The sequence below is a fragment of the Sinohyriopsis cumingii genome, chromosome 1 (assembly GCF_028554795.1).
Source record: "Sinohyriopsis cumingii isolate HCF-2022 chromosome 1, ASM2855479v2, whole genome shotgun sequence".
Classification (NCBI taxonomy): Eukaryota; Metazoa; Mollusca; class Bivalvia; order Unionida; family Unionidae; genus Sinohyriopsis; species Sinohyriopsis cumingii.
In genome coordinates, this window is record NC_142961.1 from 172,015,889 (window position 1) to 172,042,249 (window position 26,361).

Here is a 26,361-nt window from a genome sequence, read left to right on the forward strand (position 1 = left end):
AGAATAAAATATATCCACGAAATCCATATATGTAGCATAGGCTTCCATACTGTAGCATGTATTGCTTATGTCTGATAACAAGACATGTTGTTCATTGACATGAACATTTAGAAACAAATCATGTTTGGTTGTGCTCAAAGGTTTGAATATTTTGACTGGATCCAGCAAAATCGCAAACAAGAGGGAAATAATCAACTGATATCTTGAAGAAAACTGTCATTCACCCATGACATGTTGTTAGATGCAAACTAACCAAGATTGAATTGTATCCAGGTTTACTGTATGACAGTATCTCACAAATAAAAATCATTATTTGAAAACTCATTCACTTGAGTGCAAGTGGCAATCTTTTCGCCAGCACATGTTACAAAAGTATCATTAAAACAAGTTATTGCTGTGTATAATATATACACGCAGACATCAATGCTCCTTCGTATTAATTATAACTGAAGATGCCAAGCACATAGAAGCCTGGGTGGTGAATAAACACAACTTACAGCCAGCAGTAAACTCCTTCTTTGAACTTATCAACAGGACATCAAAGATAAAGGTTATTTTTATTACAAAGCAAGCCGACCTTGGAAGTTGACTTTGGATACTTTGAAGTGGTGGGTTATTTTTAAAGGATATCAATAGAAAGGTTTATTTATTGTAAAGCAAGCCAACATTGGAAGCAGACTTTGGATTCTTTTAAGCATGCCTATTTTTTAAAAGTAATATACAAAGATGGCCGAGATATGGAATATAACTTTGGTTCCTTTTCACCGGTATTCATCGGAATTTCGAAAATAAATTGAAGCAATGGAACAATGTTTTTTAAAGTGACACAATATAGTGCTTTGTGCACAGACAGCATCGATGGCCAAGTATCGCCCAGAATATGTGGAGAAAATAAAATCGTGTGTTGAATTTGTGAAGACCAGAAGAGAAGCAGATGATTTTGTGAGTGAGAGGGAAATAATCAACCATTATATTGAAGACAACTGCTGTTCACACATGACATGGTGTTAGGTGCAAATAACCAAGATTGAATTATATCCAGGTCAACTATATGACAGTATCTTGAAAATAAAAATCATTATTTGAAAACACATTCACTTGAGTGCAAGTGACAATCTTTTCGCCAGCATGGGTTACAAAAGTATCATTAAAGCAAGTTTTTGCTGTATATACTGTGTACCGATTTTTATTAATTATAACTTCAGATGCCAAGCACATAGAAGCCTGGGTCGTGAATAAACACAGCTAGCACCGAGCAATAAACTCCTTCTTTGAACTTTCCAACACGACATCAAAGACAAAGGTTGTTTTTATTACAAAGGAAGCTGACTCTGAAGCCGGTTTTTCTTCTTTTTTTTGAAGGATATCAATAAAAAGGTTATTTTATTGCAAAGCAAGCTGACCTCGGAAGCCAACTTTTGGATTCTTTTAAGTGTGCCGATGTTTTTTTTTGTGTGGAATATACAAAGACAGCCAAGATATGGAAGATAACTTTGGTTCCTTTTCACCAGTATTCACAGGAATTTTGAAATAAATTGAAACATTGGAACAATTTTTAAAGTGACACAATATAGTGCTTTGTTCATCGATGACCCAGCGTCGCCCAGAATATTTGGAGAAAATAAAATCATGTGATGACGTCATGAAAGCCAGAGGAGAAGCAGATAATTTCGCCAACAACATGATCGTTAACATGGATGAAATTCTAGTGTACTTTGATCGCATTCCTGAATGGACTGATGATAAGATGGGGGTCAAAAGTGTGAAAATTAGCAGGACTCGTGCAGATTTGAAAAAATCTGACTTTAGTCCTTGCAGTTTCTGCTGCAGGTGATATGTTGCCTCTAACAACTTTTCAAGGTACAAGAAAGCTAAGAAAAAGTATTCTTGCACCGAAAGAATGGATTGTACATGTGCAGGAGAAGTGTTGTGTTGATGAGCTGTTGCCGAAGTGGATTAAAGAGTTTTATCTCAGGTACACAGTTTTATGTTTTAAAATAAAATTTCAGTTGAAGTGCATTTTCTGAAATGTAATTTTCGAATGATTTAAAAGGTGTCCCACAACTTACGACTAAAATCAACGATGTGTCCCAGAACATACAGTGCACAAAAAAAATACTTTTAAAATTAATTTATGGTGCCTCAACAAATATGGTGTTCCAACATATATGGTAAATATGGTAGCATGGTTTAGAGATGCAGGCATGACTAAAAACATTTTTAATATGGGTTAGAGATGCAGGCATGACTACTAGCACCATCAGTATGGGTTAGAGATGCAGGCATGACTACTAGCACCATCAGTATGGGTTAGAGATGCAGGCATGACTACTAGCACCATCAGTATGGGTTAGAGATGCAAGCACGACTAACACCATTAGTATGGGTTAGAGATGCTGAAAGCACGTACTGACATTTGAGTTTTGAGTGATTATTCAAGAATCAAGTCAGCATTTTAATTTTTTATTTTTTCAGAATCCTATGGCTTGTTTGAATATTTGTTTAAGTGCTGATATACAAAATGAAACATTTCTATGAGAAAATTTGCCACTTTTATTGTGGCAAAGTAAAATGTTCCTAATATGCGTGAGAATAGAGAGTTTGGTTAGAAAGGGTTCTTTTATATGCAGTGAGAATGGAGAGTTTGGTTAGAAAGACTTTTTTTTACATATTAGACAGGTTTTGTAAATGACAGTTATACATATTTTTGTTTGAGATTCCCAAAAATGTTCAATTTAAGCTGATGCTGTTTATATAATAGTCAATTATGTACATATATCTTATAAGGCAAGTGAAAAATGTTTGGATGCATGGTGTGAGTTTCATCTTTCAGAAAGAAATGAGATTAACATTTTCTCACTATTCCCTTTTTATCCATGAAATTCACAACCTGATCTCCTTAACATTAGGAAATTTCTGCTCTCTCCAAATCCAGCCTACTAGAAAGATAAAAATGTATTTTCATCTATATATCATATAGATGAAGGGAGGTATCATATATATGAATGGAATTATTGTATATTGAGGGTTGAATTCAGAGGTAGCTGAGAGTAATTTTCTAATGTTCATGTGATTTGGTAAGTATATTTGGAGAAACATTATTTATTTATTTTAAATTTCCTTTTTCAGTAACTTTTCCCATTATAAGAACAGGTTTATGATGCCAGGAGATGAAGATGGATACAACATGTTTTACAGGTAACACACACACTTAATTATTATTTCACCATTTAATGCATGGATAATATGGTCAGTGGATGTTTTTTTATATACTATTATAACATCTGCTCATTCGACAAGACATCTACAGTAACACCAGGGAATATGCATATTTTGTGTTACCATACAATCTGTTTCAGTTGATATAAAGTGCAAAATAGTTTTGTGATATCACCTGATCCAGCTTAGTTAGACATCTTGGCATCCGTCCGTCTACGGGAAACGATGGCGTAGCTCCAAAGTAAGCTTTTGTTTATCCTTCTTTCTAGCTCTCTTTTCTGCTTGTTTTATTTTTCTCTCTTCCTCTGCGTTTTGAACTCCCTGCCTGACAGCTAGACGCCAGCTGGGACGGTTGTTTGCACAGCTCTCCCAGTCGTTGACATTGATGTTTGCTATCTTCATATCCTTCTCGCATACATCTTTGTAGTGCAGATGTGGTCGTCCAGTTGGTCATGCACCTTCTGCTAACTCCCCATATAACAGGTCCTTGGGAATGTGGCCTGGGTCCATTCTCTTGACATGGCCAAGCCAGCGAAGGTGCCTCTCGCTGAGAATGGAGAACATGCTGTTCATGTTGGTGCATTCTAGAACCTCTGTGTTGGGTACTTTGTCCTGCCACTGGATGTGCAGAATGCGCCACAGACATCTCAGGTGGAAGCTGTTGAGTTTCCTCTCATGTCTTACATATGTGGTCCATGTTTCGCTGCTGTAGAGAAGTGAGGTGATCATGCAGGCTTGGTAGACACGCAGTTTGGTCTTCTCTGTGAAGTTGGGGTTGTTCTAGACCCTCTGGTTAAGTCTGGCCATCACAGCTGCTGCCTTGGCAATCCTGCTGTTCACCTCAGAAACAATGGAGAGTGAGCTGGAGATGTTAGACCCGAGGTATGTAAAGTTCTTAACAACTTCCAAGTTGTACCCATTGATGGTGACAGAGGGAGGGGAGTCTGATACAGCTTGGCACCAACAGCATTGCAGGAGTTGCCGGAATGACATTGAAGTCAATGTCAGACCACCTTAGGGACTCCATCTCTGGATTTTCTGTCGGGGTTTACTCCTTTAGCCTTTCCCATGAGTGGGTATAGCCACAAGGCAGCAGAGGTTTGGAATCGGAGTTTTCCTTCTCCTAGATGAGCTACCATCCAAGGTTTACGAGTCCCATCTACCCGAAGCAACTGGTTTTAAGGCGCCAGTGGCCCGCCTTCACTCCTTCTCCTTTTAGTGGAAAACGTGGTCTGCCAGATTTCAAATCTAAGCCACTTGCGAAGGCCAGGAGCTGGATTTTAGTTGACAGAGGCAATCAGAGACGCAAGCCGTATGGGGCATTTTTGGAGGATTGGGGCACTTGTCTTCCACTCCCACCCCGGGCAATGTCAACCTTAGACCACATAGTTAGACATACAAACTGGAAATCAGAACCAAGTATAAAGGCTGCATTTACCAAAAATTTCTAAATATATACACATTATACAGTAAAAGAAATGATGCAGTTTAATTGAATTTGTTAGAAATTCCTTCTTTTCCCTATCTACTCATTAGGCTTACAGCCCAGATGATAGCTATTTATATGTAATGGTGTATTGCCACATGTCACTTGGCTTGTGATTATTTCATGTCTTAATCACAGGATTCAGTTTGTGAGATACAGCTTTGTTGAATACTAATATGTCTGATATTTTAGTTAAAAATCCTTAGGACTGTCATGATATTGTTTCCCATTGCTACATATATGTACATGACGTAGAAATCAGTACTACTAGAAGTACTGCCTGAACATGTATATCGGATGAATTTGTAAGGTCTACAAAGTCCTGGTCATGTATATTGGATGAATTTGTAAGGTCTTCAAACAGCTGGACATGTATATCAGATGAATTTGTAAGAACTTCAAAGTCCTGGTCATGTATATTGGATGAATTTGTAAGAGCTTCAAAGTCCTGTGCACGTATATTGGATGAATTTGTAAGAGCTACAAAGTCCTGGACATGTATATTGGATGAATTTGTGAGGTCTACAAAGTCCTGGTCATGTATATTGGATGAATTTGTAAGAGCTACAAAGTCCTGGACATGTATATTGGATGAATTTGTGAGGTCTACAAAGTCCTGGTCATGTATATTGGATGAATTTGTGAGGTCTACAAAGTCCTGGTCATGTATATTGGATGAATTTGTGAGGTCTACAAAGTCCTGGTCATGTATATCGAATGAATTTGTAAGGTCTAGAAAGTCCTGGTCATGTATATTGGATGAATTTGTGAGGTCTACAAAGTCCTGGTCATGTATATTGGATGAATTTGTGAGGTCTAGAAAGTCCTGGTCATGTATATTGAATGAATTTGTGAGGTCTACAAAGTCCTGGTCATGTATATTGGATGAATTTGTAAGAGCTTCAAAGTCCTGTGCACGTATATTGGATGAATTTGTAAGAGCTACAAAGTCCTGGACATGTATATTGGATGAATTTGTGAGGTCTACAAAGTCCTGGTCATGTATATTGGATGAATTTGTGAGGTCTACAAAGTCCTGGTCATGTATATTGGATGAATTTGTAAGGTCTACAAAGTCCTGGTCATGTATATTGGATGAATTTGTAAGGTCTTCAAACAGCTGGACATGTATATCAGATGAATTTGTAAGAACTCCAAAGTCCTGGTCATGTATATTGGATGAATTTGTAAGAGCTTCAAAGTCCTGTGCACGTATATTGGATGAATTTGTAAGAGCTACAAAGTCCTGGACATGTATATTGTATGAATTTGTGAGGTCTACAAAGTCCTGGTCATGTATATTGGATGAATTTGTGAGGTCTACAAAGTCCTGGTCATGTATATTGGATGAATTTGTAAGGTCTACAAAGTCCTGGTCATGTATATTGGATGAATTTGTAAGGTCTTCAAACAGCTGGACATGTATATCAGATGAATTTGTAAGAACTCCAAAGTCCTGGTCATGTATATTGGATGAATTTGTAAGAGCTTCAAAGTCCTGTGCACGTATATTGGATGAATTTGTAAGAGCTACAAAGTCCTGGACATGTATATTGGATGAATTTGTGAGGTCTACAAAGTCCTGGTCATGTATATTGGATGAATTTGTGAGGTCTAGAAAGCCCTGGTCATGTATATTGGATGAATTTGTAAGGTCTAGAAAGTCCTGGTCATGTATATCGGATGAATTTGTAAGGTCTAGAAAGTCCTGGTCATGTATATCGAATGAATTTGTAAGGTCTAGAAAGTCCTGGTCATGTATATTGATGAATTTGTAAGATCTACGAAGGGCTGGACATGTATATCGGATGAATTTGCAAGGTCTACAAAGTCCTGGTCATGTATATTGGATGAATTTGTGAGGTCTAGAAAGTCCTGGTCATGTATATTGGATGAATTTGTAAGGTCTAGAAAGTCCTGGTCATGTATATCGGATGAATTTGTAAGGTCTAGAAAGTCCTGGTCATGTATATTGGATGAATTTGTAAGATCTACGAAGGGCTGGTCATGTATATCGGATGAATTTGTAAGGTCTAGAAAGTCCTGGTCATGTATATCGAATGAATTTGTAAGGTCTAGAAAGTCCTGGTCATGTATATTGGATGAATTTGTAAGATCTACGAAGAGCTGGTCATGTATATTGGATGAATTTGTAAGGTCTATGAAGGGCTGGTCATGTATATTGGATGATTTTGTAAGGTCTAGAAAGTCCTGGTCATGTATATCGGATGAATTTGTAAGAGCTTCAAAGTCCTGGTCATGTATATTGGATGAATTTGTAAGATCTGCAAAGGGCTGGACATGTATATCGGATGAATTTGTAAGGTCTACAAAGTCCTGGTCATGTATATTGGATGAATTTGTAAGATCTGCAAAGGGCTGGTCATGTATATTGGATGATTTTGTAAGGTCTAGAAAGTCCTGGTCATGTATATTGGATGAATTTGTAAGATCTGCAAAGGGCTGGACATGTATATCGGATGAATTTGTAAGGTCTACAAAGTCCTGGTCATGTATATCGGATGAATTTGTAAGGTCTACAAAGTCCTGGTTATGTATATTGGATGAATTTGTAAGATCTACGAAGGGCTGGATATGTATATCGGATGAATTTATAAGGTCTACAAAGTCCTGGTTATGTATATTGGATGAATTTGTAAGATCTACGCAGGGCTGGATATGTATATCGGATGAATTTGTAAGATCTACAAAGTCCTGGTCATGTATATTGGATGAATTTGTAAGATCTATAAAGTCCTGGACAAGGGTATCGGATGAATTTATAAGATATACATGTGAGTCGACACGTGTATAGTATGAATTTGTAAGGTAACTTTGTTGCCATTGTGTGCCTAACAAAACTAGCACTTTGTGGGAATTCTTTGCAGTGGTAGTATTCTTACTTTTACATTTCTTCACTGAATTGTAAATTTCTTTTCTGAGTTGTTTTCATGGATCACAATCAGAGTCATCCTTCCATATCATGAGTGATTTTATTGATTCTAAATCAGGGAGGATAAACATAAAAACCTACAAGTCAAATACAGAATAACTTATATGGTCTGAAGGCATCAGGAAAATGTGTGATACAGCATTTTAAGAAGTCTTCTTACATGAGAGGGAAGATGCATACCTGTGTTAGAATATGCGAACTGCATATAGACAACAAAGGGGAATCTTAATATTGATAAAACTCTTGTTGAGAATAAAAATAAAAAATTGAACATTGAGCCCACAAATCAGTTGTTACAAAAATGAAAGCAGAAGAAATATTTGCTAAGGACTTCAGCACCAATATTATTGGAGAACAAGGTTAGTTGATGTAAAAATGAACATAGTGAAATTCTTCCACTATTGCTTAAAGTTTCTTAGTTTTCAGATGATATTTTTTGTTTCAATGAAGAAACAACTTTACAAGACATTATGATAATAATGGCCACCAGGAGCATTTTGATATGCTCCCAGAGTCTAAAGTGCATTTTTGACTGAGGGCCTTCATCCCTCTGAACCAACTGATCAGGGGTACCACTCTTTGATACCCTACTGCGGTAGGATCCCCAAACTAACCCCTTTACAATTTCAGTTTGTATTCATCTAAAGAACTCAAATCCTGTATGTTTATAAAAGAAAGCACCACAAGATTATTATGTAAATCTTCTTTTTTGGCAATGGATTTATGCAACTTGGTTTACCTAGCCCACTTAAGTCCAGCATAGAGCATGCCAGGAGCATCAAGGCATAATTGAGACCATCCAGCATAAAGCATGCCAGGAGCATCAGGGCATAATTGAGACCATCCAGCATAGAGCATGCCAGGAGCATCAGGGCATAATTGAGACCATCCAGCATAGAGCATGCCAGGAGCATCAGGTCATGATTGAGACCATCCAGCATAAAGCATGCAAGGAGCATCAGGGCATAATTGAGACCATCCAGCATAGAGCATGCCAGGAGCATCAGGGCATAATTGAGACCATCCAGCATAAAGCATGTCAGGAGCATCAGGTCATGATTGAGACCATCCAGCATAAAGCATGCCAGGAGCATCAGGGCATAATTGAGACCATCCAGCATAAAGCATGCCAGGAACATCAGGGCATAATTGAGACCATCCAGCATAGAGCATGCCAGGAGCATCAGATCATGATTGAGACCATCCAGCATAGAGCATGCCAGGAGCATCAGGGCATAATTGAGACCATCCAGCATAAAGCATGCCAAAAGCATCAGGTCATAATTGAGACCATCCAGCATAGAGCATGCCAGGAGCATCAAGGCACAAATGAGATGTTTAAAATTTTCTGGAAAAGATAAAATTATATTTTATTTGCACACAAATTGTCAGTACATCGAGAAGTAATTGTTTTAATGTCTGAAATTTGAATAAATGCTGGTGTACTAAATTCATTTATGTATTCTTTCAGCTTTGACTTAGGACCAGTCCATTTTATATCTGTATCAACAGAGTTCTACTTCTTTGTACAGTACGGGTTCTTACAGCTCATCAGACAATATGAGTGGCTTAAGTCTGATCTGGCGGTGAGTCACAAATCATCATTAAAACTTAGCTGAAGCAGGAACTCAGTAAACAGAGCTGTAAATAGTTTATTTAATGTATTTTTTTATGCAATTTTTAATTCACCTGGCTGTAAGGCCAAATGAGCTTGTGTTATAACTTACAGCCGCCTGGCTGTAAGGCGATATGAGCTTGTGGTATAACCTATAGCTGTTATGTCAGGCATCTCTAAGCAATTACTATTTTAAACTTGTCAAAAACTGTTAGACCAAGTTTTACTAAAATTTGCAAAAAAAACCATCTCATCATGAATGGCATTGAGATTTATACATATGATGCGAATCTACATTCAGATATTTACATTAAACATCTTCTCAAAAAAAAAAAACATGCTGTACAGATATAGTAAAATTTGATTGAAAACATCCTGGCATAAAGACTGTTGAAGTTTATTCATTATGCCAGTCTGCCTTCAGATATGGATGTCATTACTTTAGAAAAGAAAATGACTGTATTCAACTTGACAAAATCCACTAAACCAATTTCAGCCAAACTTGGAACAGAGTGTCCGGCATAAAGGTCATTCATGTGATTCTTTTAAGTTCATTCTGTCAGTCTTCAGATATGGTTGCCATCACAAAAATAAATACCAATTGATCATCTATCAATGCCTGCTATTTTCAACTTTTCTGAAACTCTAACAGACCAGTTTGCACAAATTATGTCCAATCGGACATCAACTGAATCACCATTAATGAATTGGGAAAAACTTTAAAAGAATTTGTGTCCAAAAGTGCTGAACAAATTTTTATCATATTTGACACATAACATCCTTAACTGAAGACTTTCAGAATTTATACAAATGGTGCTGGTCTGCCATCAGATATGGCCACTGTTACTGCAAGTGGCAGAAAATTTTCAAATGACTTTTTCTGAAAAACTGTTCAACACAATTTGACTGAAAGCATTGGACAAAAAAGGCATTATAATTTTGCACAACACTAAAGCTGACACACCATCAATGTGGCCACCATTACTATAATTGGAAAAACCTTTAACATTTTCATATAAAAAAACTGTTGAATAATATTTCACCAGGCATGGCAGAAAACATTCTGTGATCTTTCAAACTGATGCAAAGGATGCTGATCAGAAGTGGATGCCAACTTGGCACAGTGTCCTGTCATATAGGCCTTACAATTTTGTATAATATGTCCAAAATCACTGAACAGAATTTGATTATATTTGAGACAAATCATGATGGTAATGTATAATTTTCAGATTTGTACAAAATGACATTGATCCACAATAAAATTGCCCCACTGTTACTAAAAATATGTTAACTCTAAAACTTTTGAATAGAATATGACCGAAAGTGAAATGATACCCTTCTGCCACTAAACACAGTTTTTGCAAATTGCAAAGAATGCATCCTGTCATGGAGGAGTTTAAGGTTTGTATATGTGATGCTGATTCACCATCAGATATGCCAACTCTTACTTAAAATAAAGAAACCATTAAACAACTCCAAAACTGTTAAATATGATCAAACATGACAGAAAACATCCTGGCATGAAGACTTTTAAAGTTTATAAAATGATGCTGCCATTTCTAAAAATTAGAGAAAACTATCACTGGCTTCTTTCCTAAAACATCAGTTTAGAATTTTAACAAACTTGATGGAAAGCATCCAGGAATGATAATCTTTTAAACTTGTACAAACGATATAGGTCTTCTACCAAATATAGTTAATACTCCTAAAAATATAAAAGCTTATGAATTGATTTATGAAACTACTAATCAGAATTCAACAAAATTTGATTTAAAAAGTATATTTTGTTATGACTTTATAGTGTTAAAACAACATTAAAGAGCAAAACCAGCAAGATTGGTATAATTGAAAAATATTAATTCATTTCCCTAAAATGCAAAGTGAAAGAATCAAAACATAACATACAGTATGATGAATGGAATCCTAAAAATGTTTAATTTTCTATCAATTTCTTAAGTTTTGAGTATTCCAAATGAGTTTGATAGGTATTGTGAATGATGATCAGCAATGTACTGATGTGTCAGCAGTGCAGGAGAAATCATTATGATATATATAATTCCAAAATGTCTTTAAATAAATTCACTGTAAATCTTCACAATCTATACCCCAAAAGTCTTTAAATAAATTCACTGTAAATCTTCGCAATCTATACGCCAATAGTCTTTAAATAAATTCACTGTAAATCTTCGCAATCTATACCCCAATAGTTTTTAAATAAATTCACTGTAAATCCAGCTATTATATACCCCAATAGTCTTTAAATAAATTCACTGTAAATCCAGCTATTATATACCCCAATAGTCTTTAAATAAATTCACTGTAAATCCAGCTATTATATACCCCAATAGTATTTAAATGAATGTTAGAGTGCTATAAGTCCAACAAATAATTATATTAACTAACTTTTTCTCTGAATAACTCTTCCAATACGCATTGTAATCCTTTTTCATGCAAGCTGATACACAATTACTAAAACATAAAGATGGTTCAGTGATGCATTTACATTGCACATTGAACTAGTAAGCAGGGGTCACATGGATTACACTAGCTAATCAAGAATTAGGTCAATAGCCTTTTTAGAAAACCCACAACCTCTATTCACATCATGTGATGTTTACTTGAAACTTGAATGGATCTACACATTACAGACCCATTCAAAGGATATTAGAATTAAAAGTGTGATTAACTAAATGACCCATATACAGAAACTATTATGAAAATAATACACATACTATACAGATATACATACAGCTTCTTCACAAGACCTGCTCAACAGAATTTGACCCGACTTGACCACGATCATCTGGTCATTGAAGGCATTCAGAAATGGTACTGATTTGCTGTCAGATAAGGCCACTGTTAACAACAGTGCACAATTTCATATACCCCTTCTCAAAAAGAATTTGACCAAATTTTATAGAAAGGATTGTGATATAGAGATCTTAAAGTTTGTATTAAAAATTAAACCCCAAAACCCCAGCTGACCTTGATAATATTTGACAGTGTTCAGATTTATACAAATGATGCTATGTCATGGATACATCATACTGATGTTTCACCAAATATGGATGAATATACAAAAACTTAAGAAACCATGAAACCACTGTTCTCATAACATATGCAATCAACTACATTGGAAATTGTTTTAACAGAAAGCATCCTACTGACTCAGATTTCTTGACATCAGCTCCTCCATTTTGGCCATTAGGCAGATGTGAGCCAAATGAGTGGTCTCAGGCCAACTAGGTCCTCTTGTTAGGTCTTTTAGTAACTTTATTTTAAAAAAATGTTTTTCAGCACGTATGGGAGTGCTTCTGTATTGCAATTAAAATTATAGTAAATACTGTAGAACTGGAGATCCCTAAATGAATTTTGTTTTTCTTTCCAGCCTTCAAAACTTTAAAAATTGCTATAATATAAGAAATTTAGTTTTCAGAGTGTTATAATGTATGCAGCAGTTATTTCTTTCTGAAAAACTGCATTTTTTAAAAAGAATCTTAGTTTTTCAGAGCAGAAAAGGATCAAAATTTGTATTCATTAATTGCCAATACTAATGAGAAGGCCATGACCTGCATGTTAAATTAAGGCCATGACTTCCATGTTAAACCCAGGCCATGACCTGCATGTTAAACTAAGGCCATGACCTGCATGGTAAACTAAGGCCATGACCTCCATGTTAAATCCAGGCCATGACCTGCATGTTAAACTAGGGCCATGACCTGCATGGTAAACTAAGGCCATGACTTCCATGTTAAACCCAGACCATGACCTGCATGGTAAACTAAGGCCATGACCTCCATGTTAAATCCAAGCATGACCTGCATGCTAAACTAGGGCCATGACCTGCATCGTAAACTAAGGCCATGACTTCCATGTTAAACCCAGGCCATGACCTGCATGTTAAACTAGGGCCATGACCTCCATGTTAAATCCAGGCCATGACCTGCATGTTAAACTAGGGCCATGACCTGCATGGTAAACTAAGGCCATGACTTCCATGTTAAACCCAGGCCATGACCTGCATGTTAAACGAGGGCCATGACCTCCATGTTAAATCCAGGCATGACCTGCATGTTAAACTAGGGCCATGACCTGCATGGTAAACTAAGGCCATGAGCTCCATGTTAAATCCAGGCCATGACCTGCATGTTAAACTAGGGCCATGACCTGCATGTTAAACTAGGGCCATGACCTCCATGTTAAATCCAGGCATGACCTGCTTGTTAAACTAGGGCCATGACCTGCATGGTAAACTAAGGCCATGAGCTCCATGTTAAATCCAGGCATGACCTGCATGTTAAACTAGGGCCATGACCTGCATGGTAAACTAAGGCCATGAGCTCCATGTTAAATCCAGGCATGACCTGCATGTTAAACTAGGGCCATGACCTGCATGGTAAACTAAGGCCATGACCTCCATGTTAAATCCAGGCATGACCTGCATGTTGAACTAGGGCCATGACCTGCATGGTAAACTAAGGCCATGACCTCCATGTTAAATCCAGGCATGACCTGCATGTTAAACTAGGGCCATGACCTGCATGGTAAACTAAGGCCATGAGCTCCATGTTAAATCCAGGCATGACCTGCATGTTAAACTAGGGCCATGACCTGCATGGTAAACTAGGGCCATGACCTGCATGGTAAACTAAGGCCATGACCTCCATGTTAAATCCAAGCATGACCTGCATGTTAAACTAAGGCCATGACTTCCATGTTAAACCCAGGCCATGACCTGCATGTTGAACCCAAGCTATGAAATAAATTTAAATTGCACAGGAATGAGACATCCCATACATGACAAAAATATAAGTGAATGAGAAACTTTAGCTAAATTTTTAACAGAACTGTTGATAGCAGTGCCATCACTGACCCAGAAAAGTGACTGTCTTACTTTTCCACTCATTTTTGTTTGCTAATAAAGTACAGTTTTAAATAGTTCTAAGATTGATATACATATATTAACATATGGCTCACAAATGTATGATAACATGCTTTGTAAAATACATATTGGTCTGGTTTTTCTTGATGAAAATATTATTTGCACTATACAACTCACCTGGACAGTCTGTGAATTTTAGGGAAATGATAAACTACAAGTTACTCTGGTTGATTTTCAGTTCTCTTTAAATTTATTTTGTCTTTGCTAGAATAATATCCAAAATAATTGAAGAATTTTGTAAGTCTCTCATTGAACAAATACTAAAGGTTAAAATTAGTACAAAATAAATGAAATTCTTCTCAGTTTCCTTTGGTTGAATTTTTCACAGATTTTACCAAAGTTCTTGCAGCATTATTATAGCATAGTTCCAAGACATAGTAAATTATTCATATGAAATACCCTGAATGACTATTTATTGCATCATTGTTTTGTTCTTTATTCATAAGAGATACCTGAATGATCATTTATTGCATAATTTTTTTGTTTCTTTCTCAGGCAGCCAACAAAAATCGTGACAAGAGGCCGTGGATTATTACCTTCGGACATCGGCCTATGTATTGCTCTAACAATGACCATGATGACTGTACCAGATATGAGAGTTTGGTATGCATAATTCATTTTGTTTAATATAAGGAACATAATTTGTTTTAGTATCTATCGAGGATTTCTTGTAGATACATCGTTTTCACTAGGGTTGTTCTACTACCGGTACCTCATCAGCAAAGATGGAAAAAGTCGGTACAAGACCACCTTTTAAAGGTACATATGCTAATCAACCAATCTCATCAATGCATGGTTTATCACTTGCATAGAGTGGAGAAAATTATGTTGTATATGTTGTAAACAATACTTTGGAAAAAAGAAAATGAAATTCCAAACAGGATCACGAATTTTATTGTATTTGTAACTCAGTAAATTATCAAGTCAGCATCATTAAATGTAGATAACAGTTCATAATTTGTTTTATGTGAAGTATTTAAAATGAATTAAGTACTTTGAGCTCCACATTTAATAATGCTGACCTGATAATTTGACGATTTACAGAATAAAATTTGCGATGCTGTGTGGAACCAACTATAGTGTAATCCCATTCCACTATTATCACTATCAGTCACCAACTTAATCCACACACAATTATCAACTTTGGTTCAGAGTTCACTTATAAAGTAAACAGTTAAAGTGTTTCCATGCACTACATAAAATGTTCAGATTTAATGGCCTGGTGTGATTGAAAGCTTTCAACTTCATCACGGCTAGATCACATGGCTTACTGGTATCTATAAATAGAAACCTGCAAAATCCAAACCAAGCTTGTCTCCCAGCAAACAAGCATAATTAAACTCCATAATGAAGACATTTCTTGATATTCAAGCATTTATTTCACAACTAAGAGAATATCAGTGTTGGTTTTCAGGTCTCAATACAATAGATATAATGTCAATGCTGATGCATGGAAGTGAAATATTTAATTGCCCACTGAAAGAGAAATTCTTGGTTTCTTGATTTATTTGCAGTCGTTCTTGATTAATCCACGCTGTATTTGAAATATGTGCCATAGATAGCCTTTGACGAGTAATCTTTTGAAATTGGAACATTATGTTCATCTTCATCTGCAGCACTTGTACTGTCAACTGGGGTAGATTCATCGTTAGTGCTTTAAAAAAAAAAATTATCAATCACTGTGCCAGGATTCAACACAAATGGAATGTAGCAGAAAGTGACTCCTTTGATTAACGCCTATGAAACAGAAAGATTAGTGCTTTTGTTTTTATTGTTTCATCTTGAATAAATATCAAACCCTTGCAATCCATCAAAGAGATAAATTGACTCTCCTTCTGGTGCTGTGTTGTTGCTGACAATCACTGGTCAGTGTCAACAGGGATATGGGACTACAGCTGCATGAATAAAATAAGTCTGCTTTGTACAAACTTTGATGTTGTGACAGTTAATTTTCAAGACTTAAAACACATTTTAAAGTTTATCGGTACATGAAAACTGACAGCCTCATCTTTTTCCGGTACAGAGGAAAATTTTATCAGTACAAAGTGGCATATACGGTTGTAACAGAACCTCTATACATAATAATTCTTTTCGAGGCAGTACTGTTTTTGCTCAGAATTCTTCAAAAGGCAGTAACTCTCTATTCCTATTACATCAGCAATTCACTTTTCAAATTCACACTATAATTGAAATTCAGATTTATCACAGAAAGTACATTTTACAAGGATAATGCATACCATGAATGTAACATGTGGGAAAAAACATGCTCTTTTTGTTGAGGAGTCACTTTTTGATTGTGGCAGCAGCAGCTTCTTAAGGCTGTTGTTCATTTGCACATATTTCCTAATGAAATGGTAAAAAATCCTTAATAGATTCTCATCATATATGGCATGAATCATTATGAAACTAAGACAGTTCGTTCTATGACATGCATTGGCCCTGCTGACTTGGGGTCAAGGTTAGGTTCCTATTAAGATGTTTATGTGGACCAATCACTTTGCTTCCATTGTTCTTGTTAGAGTTATTGTCCTTTGTCTTGTTGCATGACATAATCTCATTAGTACCTCTAGTCCAGGAGCTGTTGATGGATTGCAGTGAAAGTTGGTAAATGTTTTGGTTTTAACCTGAAAAGGTGTATATATGTAAAATAAAATCACTGTAATACTGCCATAATTGTAAAGTTATTGCCCTTTTTGTCTCATTTTTTACACATTGTATGACACAGTCTTGGAAACACAAATAGTCGCCAGCTTTTGCTGGCTTGCCATGAAACTAAGTAAATATTATAGTGATCATGTGAAAATGTGCATATCGATGAATAATTTTGTTCCTGCAATTTTAGTTACAATTATTGCCCATTTTGTTTTCTTGTGCAATGGAGTGAATGAACCATTGTTGATAATGGAACTAGTAACACATTTTGTCTTGCATTTTTGTATGGGTTACTGTGTAACTTGGTACTTGTTATTGTTATTGTCTAATGATGCTCATACTGACAAATCTTACTGCTTTTCTGATTTGTTGTGAGAGTTAATTCTCTTGTTGTCATATCATTAAACTCGCATTTGTTTATAGAAGACTTGTGAGCTTTATTTTATATCTTAGACTCCTCTCCATTCTTGAAGTAGACTAACCATTCTTCACATTTCATTTGCATATGGTTCCTAAACCCTTTGACAGATTTTATTCATACTTGGGCTGTATCATTTTTTGAAGCTAAGACAATTGATTGTAATACTTGCTGAATTTTCTATTTTAACTTGAGGTCAGGGTCACAGTCATAGACAATTTGTCTTACGTTTTTGTCAGTTTTTGGGGTTTGCCAGTATTGTCTACAGCCATTGATAGACTCTCATAATAACTGGCATCATGAAGCTAAGAAAGTTAATTCTATGACAAACTTACATGCCCTTTTGACCTTGGAGTCAATGTCGCAGTCATAAAAAAAAAGATTTTGCTTACTTTTTATGTTACTTATTTTCATTTGCTTATATTTCCAAAACTCCTTTGATGGATTTTCTTCATACTTTGGATGAATCATTTTGAAGCTAAGATAGTTTATTCTTTGGCATGTTTTAGATCAATACCTCATGCGTTAGATAAATGTTTCATGTTTTAGATAAATGCCTCATGCTTTAGATCAATGTCTCATGCTTTAGATCAATGCCTCATGCATCTAATAACACCTCATGCTTGAGATAAATGCCTTATGCTTTAGATCAATATCTCGTGCTTTAGATCAATGCCGCATGCTTTAGATCAATGCCTTATGCTTTAAATCAATGTCTCATGCTTCTGATAACACTTCATGCTTTAGATAAATGCCTCTTGCTTTAGATCAATGTCTCATGCTTTAGATCAATGGCGCATGCTTTAGATCAATGCCACATGCTTGCTTTAGATCAATGCTGCATGCTTTAGATCAATGCTTCATGCTTTAGATCAATACCTCGTGCTTTAGATCAATACCTCATGCTTTAGATAAGTGGTTCATGCTTTTTAGATAAATGCTTCATGGTTTAGATAAAAATGCTTCATCGTTTAGATCAGTGCCTCATGCTTCTTATAAACACCTCATGCTTTAGATCAATGCCTCATATTTTAGGTAAATGCCTCATACTTTTGATCAGTGCCTCATGCATCAGATAAATGCCTTATACTTCAGATAAATGCCTTATGCTTTACATGAATGACTCATGTTTTAGATAAATGCCTCATGCTTTGGATCAGTGCCTCATGCATCAGATAAATGCCTTATACTTCAGATAAATGCCTTATGCTTTACATAAATGGCTCATGTTTTAGATAAATGCCTCATGCTTTAGATCAGTGCCTCATGCTTCAGATAAATGCCTCATGCTTCAGATAAATGCTTAATGCTTTAGATCAATGCCATGTGCTTTAGGTCAAGGCCTAATGGTGTAGATCAGGGCTTCATATTTTAAATTAATTCATATTATTTTACAGCAGTAAATTGATTGTGGACATGACATGCAATCCCTAGTCTTGTTGTTTTAAGACAAAATTTGATTTCATCCTTCTGCCAATGCTTCATAAATGCTTCATTGATTGCATTTTTGTTCTTTCGAAAGGTTCGTGTTGGAATTCCATTTATCGAGATAGGAGGTCTGGAGAAAATATTCTATGAGAATGGAGTGGATGTCATGTTCTGGGCTCATGAACATTCTTATGAAAGACTTTACCCTGTCTTCAACAGGAAGGTAAATACATAGATCAGTTGTAAACATTTGCATTCATTTGTCTTCGTTAGAGCTGACATGGATATAATACATTATGTTTATATGTGTATTTTTTTTCAGAATAATTCTTTTTGTATAACTCACTTTTAATCTCAAATTTTGTGTAGCTAATGCCACAGTCTTCAAAATTAAGTTGGTTGCAGTGCTGTACTCAGTGATGTACACAGACTAATGCCTCAGTCTTCAGAATTAAGTTGGTTGCAGTGCTGTACTCATTGATGTACACAGACTAATGCCCCAGTCTTCAAAATTAAGTTGGTTGCATTGCTGTACTCATTGATTTACACAAATGCCCCAGTCTTCAAAATTAAGTTGGTTGCAGTGCTGTACTCAGTAATGTACACAGACTAATGCCCCAGTCTTCAGAATTAAGTTAGTTGCAGTGCTGTACTCAGTGATGTACACAGACTAATACCTCAGTCTTCAGAATTAAGTTACCTACTAACCATGTGTTAAAAATCATTGTGTTTGCAAACAAATTCATTCTTTTTGTTTTATATTTTTCTTGTGATGGATCATTTACAGCTGAGAGCAGACATGTTTCAAAAGCAAGAACTTGTTCATTGCATTGATATCTCAGCATTGCTGCAAAGTATATAAAAGAATATTGCTATTTTGATTAACACTGGTTTATCAATTCCTACTGGTATCTACAAATAGTCTTAATACAGTAAACATCCTTCATTTAGTTAACAAAAGGACATACCAGTGATTTCAATAGTTTTAATTCCACAACAACAGTTCTGCAACAATAAATCAATGTTGGTTTTCTTAGTTCAGCTGTCATGAAGCCATGTCGCCTTATGGTGTGACACTATGTGTCAGCCATGTCACCTTACGGTATGACACTGTCATGTATCTGTCCATTATTACCTATCCAGTTTTGACCAAAATTTGGCATTTTGGCTTGAAGAGCTTTCAAACAGATATATATGCTGCCAACCAGTCTGCCATCAAATATGGCCACCAATACTAAAAATAGTATTAAAAAAACCATTATGGAATTCCTCAAAACTGCTGAAAGAATTTTGTCGAATTTGACAGCATCCTGGCAGGAAAACCTTTCATTTTTTTAGAAATGGTGCCAATCCACTTTCAGATATGAATGCTGTCACTAAAATACAAAAAGTTGTGAGCTGAAAAAATCTTTAAACAATTTGTCCAAAACCATTGAATAGAATTTGATCAAATTTGACGTAAAACATCCTGGCATGAAGGCCTTTCAAGATTTTCCAAATTATGCTGATCTGTCATAAAATATGGCCACCATTACTAGAAAAAGTTTTATGTATCTTCTTCTCCAAAACTGCCAAATGCAATTTTAAAAATATACTCAGGGGAATTTGTGAGAAAGAGTAGTATGAGAATGAAATAGGAAGAACTAAAGTTTCGATAACTCATTTGGTTCCAATTAATGTTAAATTTCTAAATGACCATTTGTGAAATAAATCTTTAATTGACTGCATTTTATCAATAAAATTGTCTTCTTAAGAATTATCTTTATTAAAGGTATATTTGTTAACAAGTGTTTCGATAGCTCTCTCTTAGTTCCATCTTTCTCTTTCTTCAACACAGGGTAATCAGAGTATCTTTTTCATTAGCTCTACTGGTACTGACCAGGAGAGCTTATGGGATGGTCATTTGTCTGTTGCCTATTTGCCCATTACATTTCCTAAAGTAATTGGAGGAATACCATTAAACTTTACACACACACAGACACACACACATTCATCCCATGGTCTGGTTGGTCCTAAATGTAAATGGTACTACCTGGACATCCAACATGGCTGCCACAGTGGCCATCTAAAAAATCTTGTTATCACTATATCCCCTGAATAGATCATCATATCAACATGACGTTTTCACTAAAAGACTTTTTATATCTAATCAGTGTTCAAGGAAAATGGTACCAATTTAATGTCCAATATAGTCACCATGACATCCGTCTTGAAAATCTTGTCGTCACTTCTCCATAAAAATGGATGGTTATATCTACATGAGGTTTTCACCGAAAGACTAATTATGATGTCCAGATGGTCCCAAAAAAAATTATGCTGATCTGATGTTTTGTTATCACTGCTTCTTCTGAATAGAAGTTATATTGACATAATGTAGTCACCAGAAGACTTTTTATGTTTAGTTAGTCCTAAATGAAAATGGTACTGATCTGATGTCTGGTATAGTTGCCACAGTAGCCAGTTTGAAAATCTTTTTTATCTCAACTCCTTCTTAATGAGTGGCCATATCAGCATGGAGTTTTCACTAAAAGACTTCTTACAATGTTTTGTTGATCCAAAATTAAAATGGTACTGTTCTGATGTCCGATATATGGCCATCTTAAAATTTTTATTTTTGTTACACCTTTTAAAAGAAGGGCCATTAGTACTTTCATTCGGACCCAACATGGTGGCTTTCTTAAAAATGTTATCTCACCTACTTCCAAAAAGAGGGCTATAACAACTTGAGCTTTTCGTCAATAGACTTCTTATGATATGGGGGCGCTCACCAGTTATTATGTACTTTTGAGAGAGTGACGTATGTAAGGTGAAGTTGTTCGCATTTAAAACATGCACAGTGGAGAGAATGTTGGCATACCTCTATGCTACATTAACGTAATGTGGATGATATTTCTTTGGATATTGTACTTTGGAAATTGTACATGATTTAAGCACACTGCTAACTAAAATGACTGCTCCCTTGTGCTAAAAATTCAGCCTGAATTAGTCTAAAGTACACTATCCATAGCAGCTATTAAAATAAGGAAAATGAATTTTGCAAGACTAGACAATACCAGCTTCTGAAAGTGCAATAAATGAATTACCACATATATAAAATGTAAAAAACTTTATTGGCTCTTTTTTATACAATTTACCTTTGAAGTTTATGAAAATGACCAAGTAGAACTTGCACTTTTTTGAAAGGTGCACATCTGGAGTAAGGCCAAGCTGTATACTCTATAACCCATATTACACCCATCAATCATTCATGAAAATAAAGGTAATTAAAGGTTCTTTGAATTATACCAAAGATATACAAGGTCTTTTTTAAATAGCCAGTATAACCAGTGAGGAAATTCTTTTTCTTTAAAATTCTAACCCTATGCAAAATATGAAACTGTAGAACACCACCTAACTAGTTGGCCCTAAATAAATATGGTGCCAGTCATACATCCAATATGACTGCCACAATGGCTGTCTTAAAAATCATATTGTCACTACTCACTCTGTATGATCATTTTGATCTGGGGTTTTCACCAAAAGACCTCTAATGATGTCCACTTTGTCCCAGATTAAATTGTTACAAATCTGTCAACTAATACTTTCAACACAGCAGCTAATTCTAAAATCTTGTTATTACTGAATATCAGAGCTGGCTTCAACACTCAACAGTTAAAAGGAAGAAATGGCGTGATCATTAAGTCCTGGAAATTCTTTTCGCCCAGTAGAATGTCAGACCCCTCAAGAGACTCTTCTCAAATTGGTCTTGATATTCTTTTTGCCCAGTAGAATGTCAGACCCTCAAGAGACTCTTATCAAATTGGACTGGAAATCTCAACAAAAGACTAACAAATCGACAACACTAGAAGCATTTTTCAATAAGTACTGAGAATCAGAAAGCATAATATTTTTAATTTATTTACTAATTTATTATATATTGATATTTGCCATTTATCTCCACATCTTTATCTCTACATCATCGTTAAGTGTTATCTCCACATCATTGTTAAGTGTGGTGCTTTGCAATTTTACACAGATATATAAAGGTATGGTGAAAAAAGGTCACTTTCTCGTGTCTCATGTCTCTGACATCATTCTACTGGAAATAAAAATCAACAATGACCATACACAACTAAACAAAGTAATATTAATGCCAAAGATAGTTACTCATTTAATTATAGATGGGACAGACCTTAAAAGGTGCATATTTTTTTTAATTAAAAAAGTTGCTCTGTTCAAAATCTACAATAACTAAGAGTCATGGAATATTCTTTAAGCTATGATACTTTGTTTCATAGTAATGGAAGAATACATGTTAAACTGAATTTGTTCTTTAATAGTAATATAAAAATACATGTTAAACTCAATTTGTTGTTCCATAGTAATGGAAGAATACATGTTAAAATCAATTTGTTGTGTTATATTTTACAGGTGTATAATGGAAGTATAGCCAATCCATATCTCAACCCAAAAGCACCTGTACACATTATAACTGGCTCTGCAGTAAGTATCATATGACACCGCCTGAAGCATTTTGTATGAAATTATGTTTACCTCACAACTGTATCATATCACAACACCTGAAACATTTTGCATGAACTCGCCCTACCTCACAACTATATCATATGACAAGACCCGAGGCATCTTGTATGAACTCGCCCTACCTCACAACTGTATCATATGACAAGACCCGAACATCGTGTATGAACTCACCCTGCCCCACAACTGCAAAAAACAGAGGAAAGGGTTTAGTCATTAGTCTAAAAAGCACTCAAAGAATACAGTTAAGTCAGAATCCTGAATTCAGGTGTTATGAGAATGGTACAAATACCAGGTTTTTTTTCCACGAATCATACTGGCTGCCATGTATAGCCTATCATGTGCTGGATAATGGTGTTAAACCCACAAAAGAAAGAAAGAACAATTTACTTATTTATGTACTAATATGACCAGCAAAATTTTTAACACCCCAGGCATTGATGGCAAAAAAATTTGTGAACAAAATTTATTTAATTTATTGAGACTTGAATTAAAAGTTATATTTTGGCTTAGGTAAGTCATCTGTTAAGAAGTTATATGTGTTTGGCATCAAAATGTTTTCAAAACAAGTGGTAGTAATTAATCAGCAATTAACATGTTTTGTTCAGATGGCAAAAAGAGATGGAGATTTGATCGTAACAAATCTACAGAATAAAGTCAGAATTAAATTAGTTTTTTGGAATGTCTTCACATATTTATAAAGAACGCATATTAGAGTTATTAATAGTTTTAAGGGTATGCAAATAGTTCCTTACTCTGACATCATGAATGCATGAAATCTTTTATATAAAGTGGCAGGAAATGCAGGTAAGCTTATACAATTTAAGTTTGACAGTAACAATTTGTGAAGTTAATTAAAAGCAACTGTAAGGTATATACTAAAATTAATAAATCAGTATAAATTTGAAATTAATACATTTTTATACTTGGAGATACTGTTTTCTTATTGTTTTTTATGGTTGGAATTATTGTTTTTTGTACAGTGATGTGAAATTAAGTGCTGTTTATATGAATTCCACATGCTCTTTAACCTTTTTTACAGACAGGCAATTTACACTTTTAAGATTCTAACTGGAACATTGCATAATGTAAAAAGTGGTTAGTTTATTTTCCATTTTAATATCTATAAATCATATCAGGTAAATAGGGGTGAAATAGTAACTTTTGCCATGTATCAATGTTTCATGATCCACAGGGAAGAAGGGAATTATTGACAGCACCCACTCCCCTTGTACAAGTGAAACCTTTACCTCATGGAAGCATTTTAGGCCACCTCTACCCCATTCTCATCGAAGCACTGTTGGACGCCTCCATCTAACTCGCATTCAAGCATGTTTGGATACCTCTTCCATATGGAAGTGTATTTGAATGACTACAGTAAACATCAGCCATATTGAGCTGGTTGTCATAGCCATACCCTCAGGGACAACCCCTTATCAGACACTACAGGCACTGAAGTTAATAACCATAACATTGTTGCTCTTTAAAATCTAGCTGGAATTTAAAGTAACTGGGCCAGATTTCACACTCACTCAGGTCAGATATGAGCTGGTATTTAAAGTAACTGGGCCAGATTCCACACTCACTCAGGTCAGATATGAGCTGGTATTTAAAGTAACTGGCTCAGATTCCACACTCACTCAGGTCAGATATGAGCTGGTATTTAAAGTAACTGGGTCAGATTCCACACTCACTCAGCACTTGAGTTTGGATGATTAAAATTAGGACTATGAAGGCTTGGCTTCAGTAGGTCAGATATAAGCTCCAATGTCAGTAGATGGATTAATGATCATTCAAAAAAATTGGATGATTTAGTGATGTATATAGAAAACTAACTGGTAGATATCATGGATGATAAAGGTTATCTAAGGTTGGTCATACAACTTCACTGACTTGATCGTGAAGAAGGTAATTCATGATTTTAAAGCAAATAAAATATTCATCCATGAAAAATAATTATACAGCTATAAAGATCGGATTTTACTCTGAAACCCATATATATATATATATATATATGTTTACAAAAAAGTTGAAATGGGTAAAATTTATGTTGAACTTAACATGTACTACACTGCTATAAATTTTACAGAAAGCCTATGTCGATTGAGTCATGTAGGTGACAGGTGTTCTGTTTCTAGCACACTGCACTCTGTGACTTGGCAAGAAGACACAATGCAAAGTAAAAGATAAACTTCATGTAGAAGTAGTTATTGAATGATGAGTGACGTACTTAAATCATTCTCAAGGATTACCGGCTGAACATGCTGACATGAAACAATTAGCATAAAATGGGTCTAGGGTTCAGATTCAAACCAAGTTAGTCACCTTGCATTAATTTGTAGACAGAAATGAGTGTATGTGCCTCAAATTCTCAATTTAAAGAATAAATAGGTAAATGACTAATAATTCTTCTAAGCATTGTTTTTTATCGCTTCATCACCTCTTGTATTGATATGGGTATTAATATGGAAAAACTATTGATACATTAACACCTCTACAAATAATCAATGTTGTCAGCAGTATCAAACAGAATAATGTTAAATCTTGATTTAAGAAGAAATGTTATATTTGCTGATACTTGGGTCAAGTATAACAAAAAATATATATTGCCTATAGAGATCTCAGGTCTGTTATAACATGTAATATTGAATTGCCTATAGGGTTGTAAGGTCTGTTATAACATACAGTATTGTTTAGCCTGTAGAGTTGTCAGGTCTGTTATAACATGTTTTGCCCATTGGGTTCCCAGTCTGGTATAACATGTTACATTGTATTACCATTAGCATTGCAAGGTTTCATATAGCCTGCCAGGTTTGTTATAACATGTAACACTGTAGTGTTTGTAGGGTTGCCAGTCTAGTATAACATGTAACACTGTATTTTTTGTAGGGTTGCCAGGAAAACCATGATGGTTTTATACCTGATCCCCGGCCGTGGTCAGCATTTCGCAGCGACGACTATGGCTATACCAGGATGACTGTCATCAATGCCACTCACCTATACCTAGAACAGGTGTCAGATGATAAGGTATGGTTTTAGATTTCAGCTTAATATGTAATTTGCTTTACATACTTATTGGAAATTAATAATACAGATAGAATGATAATGGTGCTTTGGTGATAAGAGGACA

At 35.4% G+C, this 26,361-nt stretch overlaps 1 protein-coding gene across 1 annotated transcript in view; it reads left to right on the forward strand.

Moving 5' to 3' along the window:
• LOC149808387 (acid phosphatase type 7-like) overlaps positions 1-26,361 on the forward strand; it is a 78,010-nt gene that overhangs the window by 33,735 nt on the left and 17,914 nt on the right. The window contains exons 6-11 of the mRNA XM_089976538.1: positions 3,130-3,198; positions 9,130-9,244; positions 14,711-14,818; positions 18,808-18,936; positions 23,124-23,195; positions 26,121-26,258. Coding sequence (XP_089832664.1) covers positions 3,130-3,198; positions 9,130-9,244; positions 14,711-14,818; positions 18,808-18,936; positions 23,124-23,195; positions 26,121-26,258 — 631 coding nt within the window. The remainder of the gene's footprint in view (positions 1-3,129; positions 3,199-9,129; positions 9,245-14,710; positions 14,819-18,807; positions 18,937-23,123; positions 23,196-26,120; positions 26,259-26,361) is intronic.